General features: G+C 43.6%; 1 protein-coding gene and 1 non-coding gene across 2 annotated transcripts; one reads left to right on the top strand and one right to left on the bottom strand.

Moving 5' to 3' along the window:
- Positions 1 to 1,077: 1,077 nt before the first annotated feature.
- Positions 1,078 to 19,466, top strand: PSMA5 (proteasome 20S subunit alpha 5). The gene is made up of 9 exons (XM_008147112.3): positions 1,078 to 1,231; positions 6,251 to 6,317; positions 9,530 to 9,656; positions 11,868 to 11,935; positions 13,072 to 13,179; positions 13,259 to 13,317; positions 13,875 to 13,977; positions 16,351 to 16,437; positions 19,227 to 19,466. The coding sequence occupies exons 1-9, from the start codon at positions 1,203 to 1,205 to the stop codon at positions 19,302 to 19,304; spliced, it is 726 nt and encodes a 241-aa protein (XP_008145334.1). The 5' UTR covers positions 1,078 to 1,202; the 3' UTR covers positions 19,305 to 19,466.
- On the bottom strand, positions 18,054 to 18,193 carry LOC114233661 (small nucleolar RNA SNORA12). Its single transcript, XR_003619813.2, has one exon. It is a non-coding gene; the product is annotated as a small nucleolar RNA SNORA12 (small nucleolar RNA).
- Positions 19,467 to 20,814: the final 1,348 nt, after the last annotated feature.

Below are 20,814 nucleotides of genomic sequence, written 5' to 3'. Positions count from 1 at the left end.
TTTTATTTTTTATTAAGGCATCGAACCTCTGATTGGCTAGGGACCACAAAACGAAATTCTCATTGAATTCATGAAGGCAGGACATAAATGGTGGGAAAAACAGATGTCAATACCCAAAAAGGCATATTTCTAAACTTCCCCAACCACTGAAATGCCCTGGTCATTTACAGACCTAATCTAGGGCTAAGTATGAACTTTTGAGACACAGGCCTGAGAGGTTCAGGATTGACCAATGGTATCATATTAACGGGAGCTGGACCCTGGCATTTCCCTTTCGGACATACACTGCCCATGACATGACTTCTTCACTGGTGACCTTTCTTGAACAAACTAATTCATGGACGGTCTTCCTGTGAAGTTGCTCTCCTACCCTGGGAAGGGAAACGAGGGGCATACAAAAGGCGGCCCCGGCAGCTAATTCTTCACGAAGAACAGAAGAAGCAGGGAAGCCTCTGAATCCCGGACCCGGAGCTGCGTCACCAGGTCTGAAACCTGCACCAGGGGCGCAGTGTGAGAGGCATGGGGCGCAGGCGGACCTAAGGAAATGCTGGTAACATTACCTTGGCCGCGCGGACACCTGAAGACTTTCGGACAGACTAAATCCCACCCCTTTTCTCAACAGCCACGGTAGCGGAGGCTGAAGCGAGAGGACTCGCTCACCGGGGCCGCTCAGAACCCCCGGCAGCGCCCCCCATCGCTCCCCAAGTCCAGTCCCAGAGCCCTTCACACAGCACCTCGCGGAGGACCGCGCCAGAGCGGCAGGAGCGGGGATCAAAGGGCGGCTGAAGAGCTTGGAGAAAATGGAGCCAATGTGCTCAGGCGGAGATTATGGGAACCATCAACTCGGGGTTCAGACGCCCCAACTCCCACACCTCTAAATGCAGAACTCGCACCGCACGCCAGCGGTTCCGCGCCCCTAGCAACCACCTGCGATTTAAAACGGAAGGACGACCTTTGTCCCGCCCTCCCCGGACCAACCACAGCCTGGCGGGGCAGCTCGCTGGACCAATCAGCTCAGCGGGAACTACCAACAACCAATAGGAGGCAGGCGCAAGGGGGCGGGCCGAAGGGGTCGCGGGCGCACGCGCAGTTGGGAGCAGGGCCTCGGTTCTGCGGCGGGTGTGCGGCTGCGAGGTGCCGGTGAACTCGTGTTGGCCCTCAAAGTCCCCGCGTAGCCGCTGCCGCCTTCTCCTGCCCTCGCCATGTTCCTCACCCGGTCCGAGTACGACAGGTCTGTACAGCGGGGAGAAATGGGGCTGGGGTTAGGGGTGGGCAGGCCAGGGGCCCAGCCTCGGCCTGGGTTCTGCCGTGTCATGGGGCGCCCCAGGAACCCGCGTTTGGCCCAGCGTGGGGATCTGCCCACCCCGCCGCCCGCTGTGAGTCCCCAAGTTAGACTTCTGCCCAGCCGGCCGCCCTTGCCCTCCCGCTGAGTCACTGCCGGCTCCTCACTGGGTGCGGAAGCGAGAAGCTCCGCTTTGTGCTCCGGGAAGAGGCTGAGGGGCGGTACTCCGACCTTTAACCCCGAGAAGGCCAGGGGTCACCCCCTTCCCAGTTCATCTTTTCGTGCTGCCTTCTTAGAAAAGGTACACGTGTTTCCTGGAAGAAAAAGCAGCTAGAGAGTATTTACTGGGTTTGATCGTTTCAGCTCCCTTTTTCTTCGAGGAGAACCTCGTTTTCTGTTTCTTAGTCGTGGGAATAGAGCAGCCTTTCCTCCGATTCCTGGGACGTACAGTTTCTCAAAAGTTCGAAGGCGGTGCTGGCTGTGCCCGGATAGAGTCTGGAGTCTGATTTTATCGAGACGTGTTTAGAGTGGTTCTCAAAAGTTTCCTCCTCATGCTGATTCCACCAGCCCTAGGCTTTTCTTACTTTTTAACGAGTTTAAAGCAAGTTAATGTATGTTGAAGGCCAAATCTGGTTTCTAAATCAAAATCGAGATTGTTGTATTTATTTAAAAAAAAAAACTTGCAGGGCTTGGAAATGTTAAGTCATGTTAAATTGCACATATGCCTCAGACATTTTTACTTTCAGTTTCTGTTTTGATCAGTTAAGTTTAAACATAACTCTCTCTCCCTCCCCCCCCCCCCTCACCTTTTTCTTTCTTTAAGGCCAGGCAGATCAGGCAGATGTTTTCTTTGTCCTGGGCGGCTGGAGAAGCTGCCTTTATCAGTTATTCATAGACCCTGTCAAAAGTTTTATCACCCGGAACTACAACATTGTCCTTTTACTGACTCAGAAGATGTATGAGAAGTTTTAAAACTGACATCTTTTCCTACTGTCCTGTAAAATGACTCTGTTAGTCAATATTTCGCTTCCAGAGCACTGAAGGTTTACTTAACATCTTTATTGCTGCTTTGTGTTATTCATTTTTGTATCTTCCCAAGAAGAGCTAAAGTATAGTCAGTTTTATTTAAAACTTAGCCAAGGTACTTGGATGTTCGCTGTGTACAAGGCACTGTTGTAGTTGCTGGTCATGCAGCAATGAACAGAGTCAAGATCGTTGCCCCATATGGAAGATTGTCTTTTAAAGAACTACTAGAGGCCCAGTGCACGAAATTCGTGTACAGGTAGGGTCCCTAGGCCTGGCTATCGATCAGGGCCGATTGGGGGCTTAAGGCTGCCGGTTGGGGCCTTCCTTCATTCCATGCTGCCCCCTGGTGGTCAGTGCACGTCATAGTGAGCGATCAAACTCCCGGTTGAACTCCCAAGGGGACACTTTGCATATTAGCCTTATATATATATATATATACACATACACACACACACACACACACACATACACATACATATATATATATTTATATATATGTACACACATATATATAGATTGACAAAAGTAACTACAGGATGAATCAGAAATGTATTCATGTCGTTAGAGAAATTCGAATCAACACTGGGAATTCAGTATTGGGGATCATGGAAAACTTCACAAAAGATCTGGTGTTTAAAATCTTGAAAAAGCAAGATTTTAATAAATATGGACAGTGAAAGTCAATAGTTTTGAGGTAGAGAATATAGGAGGTACAAAGAAGGGGCAGTGGGCAAGCACAGTGCATATTTGGGAAATTCCAATCTGTCTGGTATGTGATACATGTATGGTAATAGTGGGAGATATGAGGAAAATAGGATGGTGCCTGATAGTGCATGGTTTTTAATATGAAGTTAAGGAGTTTGGGTCTTATTCTGTAGATAACTGTGCCATAATTTTTGTTTTAAGAAGTTACATAGTCATAATTGTTTAATAGAGATTAATTGACTGGATTAGGGGAAAGAGTGAGTCAGTACCAGTTAGAAGGCTATTGTAATAGGTGAAAGGTAATGAGGGCATTGAGAATGGAAGAAAGAGAGTGTTGAGTTACTGTGTAGGAGGAATTGAAATGAATTGATATTTCTTGGCATATGGTTGATACTAGAGGCCCGGTGCACAAATTCGTGCATGGTGGGGTCTCTTGGTGTGGCCTGTGGAGTTCGGGTCCCAGCTCGCGCCCCTAACCTTGCAGTCCCGCAACCCTGCAGCCCAGTCACCCTGCCTGGCACCCTGCCTTGGCCTGGCGCCGCCCCCTCACCTGTTACACCATCCTGCTGTGGTCCTGCGGTCCCACTCTTGTCAGGGCTGGCAGTGCCTCCACTGCTGCCTGCTGCCAGCACCACATCGCCGACACCTGCCATGTTCTGCGCTGCCCCCTGGTGGTCAGTGCACATCATTCGAGCAGTTGAACTTGGGGTCTAACTACTGAGGGGACAATTTGCATATTAGGCTTTTATTATATAGGATGGGGAGGAATGAGTCCAGTCATTCATAATTTTCTATCTTGGGGAACTGGAAGATTGGAGGTGTTTAAAAGATTAAAATGCAGCAGGATTGGAAGGAGATGGAGTTGATTTGCAAGGATGGTTGGATTTAAAGAGATATTTCAGATTGGAAAATGTTGAATGTTTGGTGCTAAGGGGATATCCAAATGGAAATGCTCAGGAGGCATTTAGATTAGTATGGGAAGGGGTCAAACTGGTTATCGAGATTTGGAAGTAGGACTTGGTACTTGGCATAAATGAAATAACCCATGGAAACAGTGAAGTTTGAGAAGAGGTGTGAGAGCAGAGCCCCATATTAGGGAGGACGTAGTAATACCTCCCTAGAGTGAAGTTCCTATTAGGATGAAAATACTACATTGGACTAGTACTTTATACTTTCCAGAGTCCCGTTACACTCTCTGCAATTCAGGACTGGTTGTCTTATGACAGAGGCAGGATAGGGTTTGTTTTCTTGTTTTTCCATTTGAGGGAATTAAAGCTAGTAAGTAGCAGAACTAGAACTTACCTGCAGTTATGTTTGTTTATTTAAAAATTTAAAAAATATATATTTCTTTATTGATTTCAGAGAGGAAGGGAGAAGCCGAGAGAGAGATAGAAACATCAGTGATGAGAATCATTGATTGCCCGCCTCCTGCACGCCCCCTACTGGGGATCAAGCCCGCAATCCAGGCATGTGCCCTTGGCCAGAATTGAACGTGGGACCCTTCAGTCCGCAGGCTGATGCTCTATCCACTGAGCCAAACTGGCTAGGGCCAGTTAAATTTTTTTAAATCACTCGGACTTTTCTCCCACTGATTAAAAAAAAACACTGTTCCTCAGAGTCCTAAACTTCCTTTTAAGAGACGTCAGGGATGTTACCTCTGGGGCCAACAGCTGGCTGGGAGATGGTGGGATTCTCCTTTACCCCTGATTTAGTCAAAATAATTCCCAGAGGCATTCTGTGGAATAGTTTAAAGCCTGGTTTCTGTGTTCAGATTGCCTCAATTCTAATTCCAGCTCTGCCTCTTACATGCTGAGTAATTTGGGGCAAATTACTTAACCTCTTTGTGTCTCAACTTCCTCATCTGTAAAATAGTATCTACCTTAGAATACTACTTCATAGGATTGTTTTGAGGATTAAGTGAGTTAAATCATTTAAAGGTTTGTAACAGTGCCAGGCATATAGTAGTTATGTAGTAAATGTCAACCTACATTATCTGTTTTATATTTTGGGGATTGAAATTTGTGCATGGGTAGGGTCCCTAGGCCAGTGATCAGGGCTGATGGGGGCCTTCTGGCTGCCGGCCAGGGCCTTCCTTTGCTCCGTGACGCCCCATGGTGGTCAGTGCACATCATAGCAATCGATTGAACAACTGATCGAACTCCCAAGGGGATACTTTGCATATTAGCCTTTTATATATATAGATTTCTTTTAAAAGAAGAGTTTTTGATAAATTTGAAAACACTATGCTATGCTATACTATACTATACTATACTATACTATACATATCATGTCACATGTTTCAAAGTCCAGACTCCATAAACCAAGGATCATAACTATTTTCATTCATTAAAATTTTTAAAGTGCCCATTGTGTGCTGAAAGCTTTTCTAGCTAAGACCATTATTGATGCCTCTTCTCCATAGGAATTTCCAACAGACTGGAGCAAGGAAAGGTGCGGAGGTGTTTTAGAGAAAAGCAGTTTGGCATATAATTGGTATAAATACATATTGAGTGACTGAACTAGGTTTGGCTTTAGGAACTACTCAGATCTCACTCAGTCTGCTGTTAAGGTAGCAATACTAATTCATACAAATAAAGACAGAAAACCTGTGACTGACTTTTACTGAGAAGTAAGATATTAACATCAAATGTATGCAATGGGAAGAGAATAAGGATAAATGCTCGTTTTCTTGGGAATTGCCTGATAGTTTGGGGGCATGAACTTTTTAAAGGAGTTCCAGATTGATTCAGGATTGAGGCAGAAGATCCGTGCTCTCCTTGGATCAGTTTGAAGACTCTGGGAGTGGACAGAAGGGTTCTCTATATAGTAGGGGTGAGGAACCTTTTTTTCTGCCTGCCGGGGCCATTTGGATATTTATAACATCATTCACGGGCCTTTCAAAATGATCAACTTAAAAATTAGCCTGCTGTATTTGGTCAAACATTTATTAACTCACCCCTAATGCCTTGGCAGGGCCAGACCCAATGACTCTGCAGGCCTTATACAGTCCACAGGCCAGACTTTCCCCACCCCTGCTATATGGGCTTCATTCCTTGAAAAGCTGTTAATGTACCAAAAATAGAAAAAACAAAAAACAACTGCAGATCGTGTGGGAAAGGAGAATAATGATGGCGTGCACATCTTGCAGCCATTTGAGCTAGATGTCAAGGAACTTGGGTTTAGAGTCTCTTTGCTTATTCTGATAAATTTTTAATATTTTTTTTTCCTTAACTATAGGGGTGTGAATACTTTTTCTCCTGAAGGAAGATTATTTCAAGTGGAATATGCTATTGAGGCTATAAAGGTATAGTATCAAATGGCATGGCTTTTGAAATTTCATGGCAATGTAACGCTTTGCTGGCAGACCATTTAGAGTAAATGTGTTTTCTCTATTCCTTTAGAAAATGTTCTTTATTTTCCTGTAACCACCACTATTAACCACTTTAATAACAGTTTCAATCCCATTCCTAAAACCTATTTTAAAACTTTTTGAATAGATCACTGCTTCATAATCATGTAAGTGACCTTTTCTCAGTGAATTGGAGGCATATGTTTGTGTTGAGAATCTTGGCTATAAAGAGGAGGGTATAGAAGTCCAGAGTTAGCACCTGGGAGATATTTTTAACAAATCGTTTAACTGACCACCTGTATTATTGGTAAGATTGTAAATTTATATCAGACTGAACAAGAGATGTGTTCTGTAACCTACTAACAAAATCGAATAGTTCAAACCCAGTATTCGAAAAATTAGTTAGAAAATAAGCTGAAGTTCTCAGGGAGTAACTATATTTGTTGGGCTGTGGATGATCTAAATTCTGATTTCGGTTGTCCACGATAAGGCCCAGGCATCAGTGTTTGTAAGAACTCCCCCGGTGAGTCTAATGTCTAGCAAGGGCTGAGAATCACCGGTCTAGTCCCGCCCTTCCCTTGGTGTTCAGTCACCTCTGTATCCCTACAAACAGCTTCTGTTTGTACAGTCTGGCAACAAAATATTTTCTCACTGTATAAATCATTCTGTTCGAAAATAGTTTGTGGTGTTTTAGAAATTTATCCTTGTATTGAATCAAAAGTCTAACTTCCTGACGTTTCCTTTAATTGGTTCTAATTTTGCTCTTGAACCACACAGGATGTTTAAACCTCTTCCACAAGACATTTCCTCACGTGATTGAAGAGAGCTAGTGTGTTTCCTTTCAAGCTACCTCTTCTCGAAAGGGGGTGTTGGTGGAAATGGTTGTCCGAGAATCTGGAAAAGGGGGTTCTGGTTAGTCAGAGACGTACAAGTGAAGGAGGAAGCGTTGTGATAGATAGTGGGACAGAAAACGATGGGCCAGCTTCAAGTGCCTGTTTCTGTATCTGATCATCTTAGCCCTATGTTGAAAGCATCCATTTCTGTGACGTACAAAGACTATCAGAATTCCACGCTGTGGCATTTATTTCGAGCCTCAGCTAAGACAACAGTTCTGCCCAGATGTGCAAAACTGAGTAAGCCTCAGTTGTGGGGGTTCTCCTTTAAGCTCCTTACCGCTAGCAATTTCTAGATTAGTTAGCGATAATGAGATGGTACCTGATCTCCCTGGCCCTAGGTTGGGCTAGGATAGATATAGTGATGTGGCCCTTAATGGATGTAATTTAACCTTTGTGAAATTCAGGCTCTTTGGTGTTTAAATTAGCCAGGCGGTTGCCTTGACAACTTATGAGTAGCTGATGAGAAAGTAGTTTGATAACTGTAAGGGTTTAGTAGTATGAAAGGAGCTGGAGAAATGACTAAATATGGCTGACAAGTAGAAACGGTCACTTGGAGGTACTGTACAGATGGCATGGGTGAGACATAGCTAACAGGAACGGGGGAATGGTTTTAGAGTAGGTTTCTTGGGGGAAGGAGTGGAAATCTATGTCAGTGTCAAAATTATTGTATTACACTGAGCACCTGGACATTGGTTACTTCTATTCGAATGAGTTACATTAAACACTACAAAGAGTCAGTTTAGATGTTCCCACTTGCCTCCCTCTCCCCAGTCCCCACCAAGGGGAGGGCTTGAAGTTAGGCAGAATTGTAATATAGACATATCTGGAGGTAAATGTAAGTGCACAAAAGAAAACTATCTTGATTTTGATATATTTTATAAAATAGCCTGTTCATGCAGGCATGTTAAGCATGTTATGCATAATGATTCATGGAATCCTTTGCAATAACAGGCCCCAGGAGTTGGTGCTCACACGGGCAGTCATTGCTTTGTAGACCTAACTAAAGATCATGGTAGTTCAGAGGAGAGGCACATAGTCTTGGAAGGCTTTATGCATGATGGGTGGATTTGGATAGGCAGGGAGACAGCATGGGCAGAGATGCAAGGGTAGGGGGATAACACAGCATGAGAAAATGGCTTGGGCTATACTTGAGGGATTTTGTTGGAAAATAATGAGTAATAAAGTTGGAAGAGAAAAGTGGGGTTAGGTTTTGAGGGCTCTGAAAGCTTATTTGAATTTGATGTTACAAGCAATATAGGGAGATAGTAGTTCTTCAGAGAAGCAGTGTAATAAAAAGAGCATTTTACTGGATCTGTCAGGCCCTAAGAGGAATGATAGATAGGGAGAGAGAAATTAAAGATGGGAGACTGAGTAGGAGGCAATTGAAGTAAGGTAGGCAAGTAAGAATAATTAACATTTGTTGCTCGTTTATTATGTGCTAGGTTTCATTTTAAGCATTTTAATGTATTTATTTACCTTCCTCGATGTATTGTTATCTCGATTTTGCAGACAAGGAAACTGAGACAGAGGGATAGGTAACTAGGAGGGTGGCATGGAGATGGAGAGACAAAATTAAGCTATATTGACCTTGAAAAATTAGTATTTTTACCTTGGTGGTGGTATTTCCTTTTTCTTCTTTTAAAAGTAAATTATTTTTCTGGAGATCGAATAGATTTGAGGAATATCTCCTTTTGGAACAGATCAAGATAGCAAAGGTGGCCCTGACCGGTTCGGCTCAGTGGATAAAGCGTCGACAGGTTCGATCCCGGTCAAGGGCATGTACCTCGGTTGCGGGCACATCCCCAGTGGGGAGTGTGCAGGAGGCAGCTGATTGATGTTTCTCTCTCATCGATGTCTCTAACTCTCTATCCCTCTCCCTTTCTCTCTGTAAAAAATTAATAAAATGTATTTTTTTTAAAAAAGATAGCAAAGGTGAAAAGAAACCAGGTCCAGAGAAAACCTGAGAGTTTTATTACTTACTTGCCCACTATGTATAGAACTTTAGGATCTGCCCATCTCCAAAATATTGGCATTCAAGGTGATCATTTTTCAGATACTATCAAGACCTTATTGAACTTCTCCTTGAGAATTCTGTAAATCTGTGCTCTTGCCATCAACAGGAGCAATACATTACTGACAGGGGCTCCTTTTATGTGACCAGCTATGGCTGATTGAAGGTCTGTCTTGTGAAGATATACAGAAAGATTCCTGGTGAGTATGTGAGACTGTTCTTTGACCAGGACATGTTAACCATAATATGTTTCTCTTTAGCTTGGTTCTACAGCCATTGGTATCCAGACATCAGAGGGGGTGTGCCTAGCTGTGGAGAAGAGAATTACCTCCCCACTCATGGAGCCGAGCAGCATTGAGAAAATTGTAGAGATTGATGCTCACATAGGTAAGGAGCAGGGGAAAGCTGCTCTGTAGAATCTGGCCTGGGTTAATTAGTCTTCTTTGATGTTCCAAGGGAGGTTCATTACATGAAGGTCTTATTCCCTTGTTAGCCATTGATTTCCAGGCAGTAGGCCAGTGTGCATAATAGAGGAGTAGGAAGCAATTGTAGCGCCCACTTGCTCCCAGAAGTTCCTTTCTCCCTCACATTTAGACTGCAAATGTGATGGTTGGTGAAATACGTGAAGGTTGAATCAGGCCAGCTCCCGATGATGGCTGGGTCTTTACTGATGCACAACATTAGCTCAGCTAGGAGGCCTCCAGGAGCTGAGGATTCTGGTGAAGCAGAGGATGGTGTAGGAAGCTAGGGTGTTCACTAAGAAAAGAGGAATGCTAAGGATCTTCAGTGACTAAGCTTCAGAGAGTGTAAGAATAATAGACTTTGACCAGGTCAGTCCTCGGCTTCTGTTTTCTGATTTCTTTACTCCTTATCTCCCCCTACTTCCCTCCTTTTTCTCTGTTTCTGTTATAATTCCCCTTCCTTAGCTTCGGCATCATTATAGTGAGTAATTATACTTATTTATAGCATGGCATTTTAGTTGGCTGTCTAAATTTTCTTAACCTATCTAGTCATCTAATGAAACATTGGTAAAATAATTAATTGCTGGGAGGCCTCAGAACCAAATGACATGACAACTCGGGGAGTTTGACAATCTCTTTCATAGATACAGAAACTGAGATTCAGTTTTTTAAGATTAGAACATTGTGACAACTTCATCTCAGGGCACCTGTCTTTGTAGGTAGGTCAATGTCATTCCAGTCAACAGACTGAGAGCCTACTATGTGCCACCCATTGTGCGAGCCACCAGGGATACAGAGGAATGAGACATGTCCTTGTGTTCTGGAAGCATACAGTCTACTCCTGGGCGTTGACATGCAAATAAGTAAATGCAGTTAAGTGCCCTAGGTATTAAGAAAGGCTGTTTATGTGCTCAGTAGGGGGACAAAGGTGGAAATAATTAGTTTTGCTGAGGCCAGTGGTAGTGGGGCTTTCAGAAAAGGTGATGCCTGAGCTGAGTTGATTCTACAAGGTAAGGAAGTTTTACCAAGTGAACAAACGCCCACTATAGCAGAGCATTCTGGTTAGAGGGAATAGAAATGAGCAGAGCCTTGTGTAAAGGGAAAATGCCCTGGCACAGCAGTTTGATATGACTGGGAGGTAGATGGGCTGCGGCTAGGAATGAGTCTGGGATCCGACGGCGGAAGTCCTTCTTACCAGGAAGTTCTTACCATTCGAAAAAGTCAAACTTGATCCTTTTGCTTTAATGGGAAAGGCTTTAAGCCCTGAGGTAATACCCCGGTAGGGTTTTAGAAAGACCATTCTGGTAACAATGTTGAAGGGAGAGTGAAGGGGGCTGAGACGAGGCGGGGCGAGCAGGTAAGCAATTATTTTTAATCCAGAAAGAGATGAGGGCTTTAACCAAGGCCGTGGCCAGAGAACGGAGAGGTAAGGACTAATGCCAGACGGGTTAATCACATAGAGTTTGGTAGAATTTGAAATCTGATTGGTTGTGGAGGCCAAGGAAGCAGATGGAGTCTGATTTGAGTCTGCGGTACATTCAAGTAGACATATCAAGGGAGTCATTGGCTTTATGGGTCTGAAACATGGGAGTGAGACCTGGGCTGGAGACTTGGATTTGAGTCATGGCATGTAAAGTAACAGCCATAAGCTCATTATCTTGGAACATCAGGCAAACTTCCCTTCCAGTATACTAGTTGGCTTGGGTTTGGCCAGGGAAATGAAAGGCTTTGATTTTATTCCAGGGTCTTTCATCGAAGCTCACCGTAAGCTGGCTATTCGTTTCCGTATTTCTCTTGTTGGAGTGTTGGTGTTTGCTTAGTTTGAAAGTGCATCATGGTCTACAAAGAGAAGCTTACAGATGTAATATGTGGGAATTCATGTTTGATTAGCTGTTCTTCTCTGTCTTCTGCCTTAACAGCTGGACTTCTGTGCCATTGTGGATGGTTTTTTATTTGTTTGTAATATAATTATACTTGGAGTTCAGAGCAGATAATTTCCCATCTGATCTCGTGGGTATATTGCTGTGGGGCTGCTGAATGGCGCCATGGTTCCACTCCGGAATCTCGGTATTTCCTGAGTGGATGAAAGAGCTCTACAAGGATTGGCCGCTGGGTCACTGTTGCTTTTACATTACAGGTTGTGCCATGAGTGGGCTAATTGCTGATGCTAAGACTTTAATTGATAAAGCCAGAGTGGAGACACAGGTAAAATTAGCATCATCTCTTCTTTTTACCATGGTGCTTGAGTTCCTGTTTAGTGTTGCTATAGCTGTGTGGGCTGTATTGCAGGTATCTGTGTTAATAGCAGATATAGCTCCTGGGCGTGATTTGGGTAGAATCCCTAGTTACAACTTTCAGAGGCTTGGAGTCTAGCCAGCCAACCATCGCAGCCGTAAGGAAGCCCTGGTAAACAGTGCTGACAGTCTCTTGCTGCTTTTTGGTGTGCCTTCTATAAAGCAAGCATCACACTGCCGTCTGCTCCCTAACTGACTTTCTGTGGGAGCACCAGAGCAGGAGGTAAGCACAGCTAAAGGGCATTCTCCCCCAGCTGCCTTTGCTGCTGGGCTTGCACATAGCAGCTCTCCTGTGGTGAGTAATGAGAGGTGCCAGGTGACAAATGCTGGTGAGGAACACGGATTTATTTTTTAACTGAGCACCTGCTGCCTGGAGAGCAGACTAGGAAGAAAACAATACGTGATGGGGAAATTTTTTGCACTTATTTGCAAGTTTGCTGTCAGTACTTATGTGAGAATAATCTAAACACTGACAGAATGATAAGATAGGCCAGGCGTCCTCAAACTACGGCCCGCGGGCCACATGCGGCCCGCCGAGGACATTTATCCGGCCCGCCAGGTGTTTTTGCCGTTTTGTGTTTTTTTATTTCAAAATAAGATATGTGCAGTGTGCATAGGAATTTGTTCATAGTTTTTTTTTTTAAACTATAGTCTGGCCCTCCAACCGAGGGACAGTGAACTGGCCCCCTGTTTAAAAAGTTTGAGGACCCCTGAGATAGGCAAAGTGGCACTCAGCTATTAGCGTTCTCTTTGTGAAAAGACTAACTTGGTGCTGTGAGGGATTAACTGTTTTTCTAGGGAACAGTCCTCCAGTCCAGCATTACTTGGAATCCTTTTGGTAAAAGCTTATCTCCAGAGCTATTTCTCCTCCTCTCATCTTATCCCAAGCATTGGAGTTTAGTGTTAAGGAAAACACCCTGGAGCTTGAAGCTTCAGTTTCCAAGCGTAGTTCAAGGGGTGGGGGGCGGGGCATGTGTAGTGGGCTGATGGGGCTGCTTTACTGCCCTGCTTATTTGGAAGGTAGACCATGCTTTGCTCCTCTTCCAGAACCATTGGTTCACCTACAATGAGACGATGACGGTGGAGAGTGTGACCCAGGCTGTGTCCAATCTGGCTCTGCAGTTTGGAGAGGAAGATGCAGATCCGGGTGCCATGGTGAGTGTGAAGCTGTGTCAAGTTTTCTTGCTGTTCTTTGGGACCAATTATCTTAATACCTTTTTTTTTTTGGTTCTAGTCTCGTCCCTTTGGAGTAGCACTGTTATTTGGAGGAGTTGATGAGAAAGGACCTCAGCTGTAAGAACCATTTTGCTGTATTTTTCCTGCTGCTTTTCTGGGAGAATTATTTTAATTTGGGGTGGAGACTGGTAGTTTAAATCAACTGAGAAAATTATTGTAGTTATAAAAAGTGAAGGGCTTTTAACTCTGTAAAGTTCAGTGTTTCTATGCTGTTTATACAAAGACAGATTTGGGGATCCTCTGGAGAACTCCCCTATTGGATCCAGTGCTCATTCTTGGTTACTGTAGTCAGAGGGTGGGCTTTGGAGCTTTGCTTTGGAATTTTGACCCAATCCCTGTCCTCAAATATTAAGCTAGGCATACCCAAGTGCCAAATTTACATACACTGTACTTCCTTCTAAATCCCCCTTTTTAAGAGGCTCTTAGTATTCTTAAACACTTTTTAAAAGATTTGGTTTCTCCAGGCATAGAACATCTTTTTGATCTGTGCCTCCATATTCCGGTGGAATTTTCTGACTGCAGGCCAAGCATTTATATTTTTTAGGACATGTTTGTTACATAAAATGCCACCACTCTTAGCATTTTTAATCCTCTTCTTTTGGGGCATTTTGCAGGTTTCATATGGACCCATCTGGGACCTTTGTACAGTGTGATGCTCGAGCAATTGGCTCTGCTTCAGAGGGTGCCCAGAGCTCCTTGCAAGAAGTTTACCACAAGGTAACTAAGCAATCCTACTTGTGGTATGTACCACGTCTATACTGGTAACAGTTCTCACCTTTATTATTTTTTAAATCAAGGAGTGACTTACATACAATAAAGTGTAGAGACCGAGTTCTGACAATTGTACATGCCCTTGCCTGCACCGTCTAGGTCCAGGAACTCTGTCACCACCAGGATGCTTGTCTCCTCTCCAGTCCGTCTCCCTCCCTCCCTTGCTGTCACGCTCACTACTATCGATTAGTTTTGTTGGTTCTTGTACTGTTTATAAATGGAATCATACAGTTTGTATTTTTGTGTCTGCCTTATTTTTGTTCAACATGCTGCTTTTGATCCATTCATGCTTTTGCACACATCATAGTGTCTCCTCATTGCTGAGTGGAGTGCGACGGCATAGATGGGTACAGTTTGTTTACCCGTGCTCTTCACAGCTCCACCGAACAGGTTATACTTCCTAGTCTGCCTCTTGAAACAAGTGGGCATTTGGTACTTTTTATCTTTTTTTTTTCATTGTTAATAAATCTTTATTGTTCAGATTATTACAATTGTTTCTTCTTCCTCCCCCCCCATATCTCCCCTCCTCCCAGTTCCCACCCTTTCCTCTGCCCTTACCTCCCCCCCTCGCTATCCTTATCCATAGGTGTATGATATTGTCCAGTCTCTTCCCGTATCCCCCACACAGACACCCCCTTCCCCTGAGAATTATCAATCCACTCCCATTCTATGCCCCTGATTCTATTATGTTCATCAGTCTATTCTGTTCTTCAGATTTTTAATTCACTTGACTTTTATATTCACTTGTTGATAGGTATGTATTTGTTGTTCATAATTTTTATTTTTACTTTTTTCTTCTTTTTCCTCCTTTTAAATAATACCTTTCAGCATTTCATGTAATACTGGTTTGGTGGTGATGAATTCCTTTAGCTTTTTCTTATCTGTGAAGCTCTTTATCTGCCCTTCAATTCTGAATGATAACTTTGCTGGGTAGAGTAATTTTGGTTGTAGGTTCTTGCTATTCATCACTTTGAATATTTCTTGCCATTCCCGTCTGGCCTGCATAGTTTCTGTTGAGAAATCAGCTGATAATCGTATGGGTGTTCCCTTGTAAGTAACTAACTGTTTTTCTCTTGCTGCTTGTAAGATTCTTTGTCTTTTGCCCTTGGCATTTTAATTATGCTGTGTCTTGGTGTGCTCCTCTTTGGATTCCTTTTGTTTGGGGTTCTGTGCGCTTCCTGGACTTGTAAGTCTATTTCTTTTACCAGGTGGGGGAAGTTTTTGGTCATTATTTCTTCAAATAGGTTTTCAGCGTCTTGCTCTCTCTCTTCTTCTGGCACCCCAAAAATTCGCATGCTGGTACGCTTGAAGTTGTCCCAGAGGCTTCTTACACTATCTTCTACTTTCTGAATTCTCTTCTCTTCTTGCTTTTCTGGAGGCGTGTCCTTTGCCTCTTTGTATTCCAAATCTTTGACTTGATTCTTGCGTTCCTCTAGTCTGCTGCTGGGTCTCTGTATAATATTTTTTATTTCAGTCAGTGTATGTTTCATTTCTAGTTGGACCTTTTTCATATCCTCGAGGGTCTCATTAAATTTATCGGCTTTTTCCATGAAATTCTTGAAAAACCTTATAACCGTGGTTTTGAACTCTATGTCCAGTCGTTTGTTCTCCTCCATTTCTTTTGTTTGGGATCTGTTCCCTTGCCTCCTCATTTTCATTTTTGCTGCTTCCCTGAGTTGGTAGGGTAGCTTTGTGTCCTATTGTGTCCTCTTGGTTCAACGGTGGACGCTCTTGGTGCACCCCTTTTTAGATTGTGTGTACAGGCTTGTTGTAGTTAAGTCTTGATTGTTGTTGGTGTCACTGGGAGGGGTACTTTTTATCTCTGTGGGAGGGGAAGACGTGGTAACTTGTTGTTGTTGAAGGCTGGTTCATACAGGGATCCCTGCTCATATCAACCCCTAATAGTACTGGTTTCACGTTTGCAGGAAATAGGGTACAAAAGGTAATAAAAAAGAGCAGATTTTCTAAACCATTGGGCTAGATCATTTAGGAATTACTATTTAGAGGATATCACCAATATTATCTTGCTTCTAAATTAAAAGAAGAAAACTAGAGAAGCATAGTCCTTTCCCCTTCTTCAAAGATGAAAGTTGGTGACTTGGTTCTGGTTCAAAATAAGACCTTTTTCTCTGAGTAAATGTATTCTACTTATTTACCACTAACTTGAATTATGGAGAAACTTGTAATGCGCTGTACTTACTGATGTTTGATTTGTTAATATTTGCTAAATCATTTCTTCAGGGAGGCCTGGGGGGACTCTGAAGGAAGGAGGGATTATGTACAATTAATGGCTACTCTTCCTACCCTCTTTGTTTCAAGTCTATGACTCTGAAAGAAGCCATCAAGTCCTCACTCATCATCCTCAAACAAGTAATGGAGGAGAAGCTGAATGCAACTAACATAGAGGTATTTTCGGTTTTACTGTTTTTTGTTCAGTATCTTAGCTCCTGTTGCTGAAGGTTGACTAGATCAAGAAAAGCACAGTTTTGTATGCTCAGGTTTTAAGAAGTTACTGATATCTTTGAAATAAGCAACTTTAGTAAAGCAGTAACGGTAGAAGCCGGAAGTCGATGAGTTACGGAGTGAAAGGGAGCTGATGAAATGGACCAAACAAGATCTGCTGATTCCTCAAGACGTATTGACAGCAGAAGGTAGCATTAAAGAAAAGGACTTCTGTCTCTTTAAGGATGGGGAAGAACTTGAAAATACTTTGTGGACTGAGAAGAAACTAATGGGTAGAAAAAATGTTAAATAAAAACAGAGGTTAGATAGTGATGGAAAAGTTCTGGAAGAGGGAAGTAATGGTACACGTGAAGGAGTTGGTTCTGAAAAGTAGAATTCATTCAGCTTTGTATGTATTAAAGACCCATTGTATGCCATGTACAACGATAGATACCAGGGATACAGACACAGAAAATCCAATTGCCATGCAAGTTGTATACTGTGTAGTGTAGAGGACATACAGATAATAACAGCTTGGGGTGACAGCAGTAAGAATGGATTGTCACAAGAACATATAACTTAACACTGGGGCATTGGGCAAGCTCCTGAATGAGGTGATGCCTGGAGAAAGGACGAGAAGGGTATTCCAGGAAGAGGGAACAGCCATGTGCAAAGGCCTTAAGATCCTATATAATAAAAACCTAATATGCTAAGTGTCCGGTTATCTGGTCGTCCAGTCAACCAATCAAAGTGTAATATGCTAATGATATGCTAAGGCCACTCAGCCGCTCGCTATGACATGCACTGACCACCAGGGGGGCAGACAGTTGTCTGGTTGACCAGTCACTATGATGTGCACTGACCACCAGAGGGCAGATGCTCCAACTGGTAGGTTAGCTTGCTGCTGGGGTCCAGCCGATCAGGACTGAGCTAGAAGGGCTGGACACGCTCTGGAGCCCTCCCGTGGATCCTCCCCAGCTGGCCAATCTCCCGCGTCCCTCCCTGGCCTTGATTGTGCACCAGTGGGGTACCTCAGCCTGGCCTGTGCCCTCACAATCCAGAAATACCCTTGGGGGATGTCAGAGAGCTGGTTTTGGCCCGATCCCGCTCAACACAGGAGCCGCCCCCATGGTGTCAGTGCTGATTATTACTAATAACTTAAGTCACAACTGAATTCCTGTCATCTATATATATATAAAAAAGCCTAAGCAACCTTCCAACTGGTAGCTATGATGCACACTGACCACCAGGGAGCAGACGCTCAACGCAGGAGCTGCTGAGCTGTGGTGACGTGGCAGCTGTGTTCTTGGATGACGCACCCGGAACCAGAGAGGAGAGAGCCCAATTCTGGGGTGCTTCACCGGAGAACCGTCCTCTCGCATTCCGGGACTCCTCAGGGGATGTTGGAGAGCCGCTTTGCCCTGATCCCTGCAGGCCAGGCCAAGGGACCCCACTGGGGCACGAATCTGTGCACCGGGCCTCTAGTTGTTAATAAAATCTTTTCATGGCCAGTCCTCTTTAAAAAAAACAAAACATTTTTATTAAGTTGCCATATGGACAATTTTTTTTTTTTTTTTTGCACATGTGGGAGCCAATCTCTGATGGGGGAAAGGCTAGAGAGAGATCTCTTTGTCATCAAGCCTTTCCCAGCTCCTATATAATATATGTGGCAGAGTCAGGCCCATCATATGGACAATTTTAAAGAGAATACCTAACAATGATAGTTAACAATTAGTTATTGGGTGCTTATTATAATGTTCTAGGCACTGTTCTAAGCACTTTGCATATATTAACACTTTTCCCCCCCATGGATTTATTTTGTGTATATATATATATATTATTGATTTTTTACAGAGAGGAAGGGAGAGGAATAGTGAGTTAGAAACATCGATGAGAGAGAAACATCAATCAGCTGCCTCCTGCACACCCACTACTGGGAATGTGCCCACAACCAAGGTACATGCCCTTGACTGAAATTGAACCTGGGACCCTTGAGTCCGCAGGCCAAAGCTCTATCCACTGAGCCAAACTGATTAGGGCTCCCCATGGATTTAAAAAAAAATGTTTTTGTTGATTTTAGAGAGAGGGAGGGAAGGGGGGGGAGGAGGAGAGAGAGAGAAACATCAATGTGAAAAAAAACATTGATCAGTTGCCTCCCAGATGTGCCCTGACTGGGGACCAAACCCCTAACCTGGATATGTGCCCTGACCGGGAATTGAAATGACAACCTTACGGTGCATGGCGACACTCAACCAACTGAACTACACTGGCAGACTATTAACATTTAATCATCATAATTATTCCATGAAGTAGGTGCTATTATTATCCCCATTTTACCGATGAAAATTAAGGCACAAAGTGGCCAAGTCATCCGAGGTCACATACACAAACTCAGCTTGCATGTGTGTAAATATGCTTTTCTGAAGGAATCTTTAACAGAAAAATACACTGACTCCATGTAAGTGGCTGCTGCTTTCGTGATCCTTGTTGAAGTAATTTCAAGAAGTGACCATGACACCAGGCGTTTGGTTAACTAAGATGTGTGGGTTAACCTCAAAATAGAAAATTTGGTCAATGAGAATTTTTATTTTGGAGCCAGAGAACTATTTTCGGAAGCTGCTGCCGGAAAGGATATCCCTGGGACAGCAGATCCCTGAGGTCCTAGTGACCAGCTGCATCACCAGCACAGCGTCTCTTGGCCATCAGCAGGCTGGCCGAGTCCCGCTTATTAACCCTTCACTGTTTTCTTTCAGCTAGCCACCGTGCAGCCTGGCCAGAATTTCCACATGTTCACAAAGGAGGAACTTGAAGAGGTCATCAAGGACATTTAAGGAATGTGATCCTCAGAGCTTCTCTGGGACAATTTCAGTTCTCCTGGTTGCCCTTAACTTTTATTTCCAACTTCTAGTCCTTGGAAAATCTGCAGCGTATGTGCTTTTTTTTATGATGTCTGTACATAAAGGCAGTTCCAAAATAAAGAAAAACTTAAAATATTTGTTAATAGAGTATTCTCTTCTAATGCAGTCTTTTGTTCACAATGCTTATGTTAGGGGTCAAAAATGATAGTGGTATTCATATCCCTATCCTCTCAGAACATCTATTCACAACAGAGTAACTGTATCATGAGTCCTTGGGTGCTGGCAGTGAACTCAAAACTAATCCAGATCCTCCCAGTGGCTTAAGGTATTAATACCACTGTAAACCCATTTCGGTCCTGTAGTTAATCTTAAGTAAATAGGTATTTTTTGCTGCTTTCCTTATATGAGGGAGGTGCTGCTAATTGACCATCAAAAGAACATGTTTTGAGGTCCTTCCCAAACACTGATGGGTTGGAGTAAGCCAGCAACAGTGTTGTACCAGTGTTGTACCAGTGTTGTTCTGGGATCTTAACAGACAATTGGGAATTTTTATATATCTATATCCTATGTAATAAAAGCCTAATATGCTAAGTGTCCATCGACCAGTTGGCCATTCAACCAACCAAAGTGCAATATGCTAATGATATGCTAAGGCCGCTCATCTGCTTGCTATGACATGCACTGACCACTGGGGGGGGGGGGGGCAGAGGTTCCAACCAGTAGGTTAGGTTGCTGCTGGGGTCTGGCCAATCAGGACTGAGAGAGAAAGGCCAGACACGCCCTGAAGCCCTCCCACATCCCCTCCCTGCCTGGCCAACCTCCTGTGTCTCTCACCAGCCCTGATCATGCACCCGTGGGGACCCTTAGCCTGTCCTGTGCCCTCTCACAATCCGGAACCCTTTGGGATGTCGGAGAGTTGGTTTCAGCCCAATTCTGCAGGTCAGGCCAAGAGACTCCCACTGGTGCACAAATTTGTATACCAGGCCTCTAGTATGTATAGTTAAAGACTATAAAAGAATTGAATTAAAAAATAAAATAGAAAAAGAAAAAAAATGGTAAAGAAAAGAAACAAGAATTGAATTCATGATCTTGGACTCACTGGCAATCAGAAATCAGGAAGAGAGAATGACATAATTCAGAATTAGTTTACATTACACTTTGGAATGTACTATGAACTTCCCCCAGGAGAGCTGCCGTTATAGGAGACTGGTTGAGATTAAAGAACTGGTCTATGGGGGCCTCAAAAATGGCCATATGAAGTAGATGTTATCATACTTAACAGATGAAGAATCTAAGGCTGTGGGACTGGAAACAAAATTAAGCTGTTGGGAATTGATTTGAACTCAGATTTTCTGGTTTTAAATAATCAACTCTTGATTTTACAATGATGTCCCTTGCAGCCTAGACATCTGCTCAGTTGTAGGGAAATCTCATTGAGACTTGAAATGGACTTTCACTACCCAGAACATGTGGAAATGGACAA

This window comes from Eptesicus fuscus, chromosome 22 (genome assembly GCF_027574615.1).
Source record: "Eptesicus fuscus isolate TK198812 chromosome 22, DD_ASM_mEF_20220401, whole genome shotgun sequence".
NCBI classification, from domain to species: domain Eukaryota; kingdom Metazoa; phylum Chordata; class Mammalia; order Chiroptera; family Vespertilionidae; genus Eptesicus; species Eptesicus fuscus.
This window is presented reverse-complemented; position numbering and strand designations above follow the sequence as displayed.

Bases quoted from the DNA above. Each gene is read 5' to 3' on its own strand.
- PSMA5 (XM_008147112.3), top strand. From the start codon at position 1,203: ATGTTCCTCACCCGGTCCGAGTACGACAG. The intron at 13,978-16,350 runs GTAACTAAGCAA...CTTTGTTTCAAG, and splicing joins TGCAAGAAGTTTACCACAAG to TCTATGACTCTGAAAGAAGC. The intron at 16,438-19,226 runs GTATTTTCGGTT...GTTTTCTTTCAG, and splicing joins TGAATGCAACTAACATAGAG to CTAGCCACCGTGCAGCCTGG.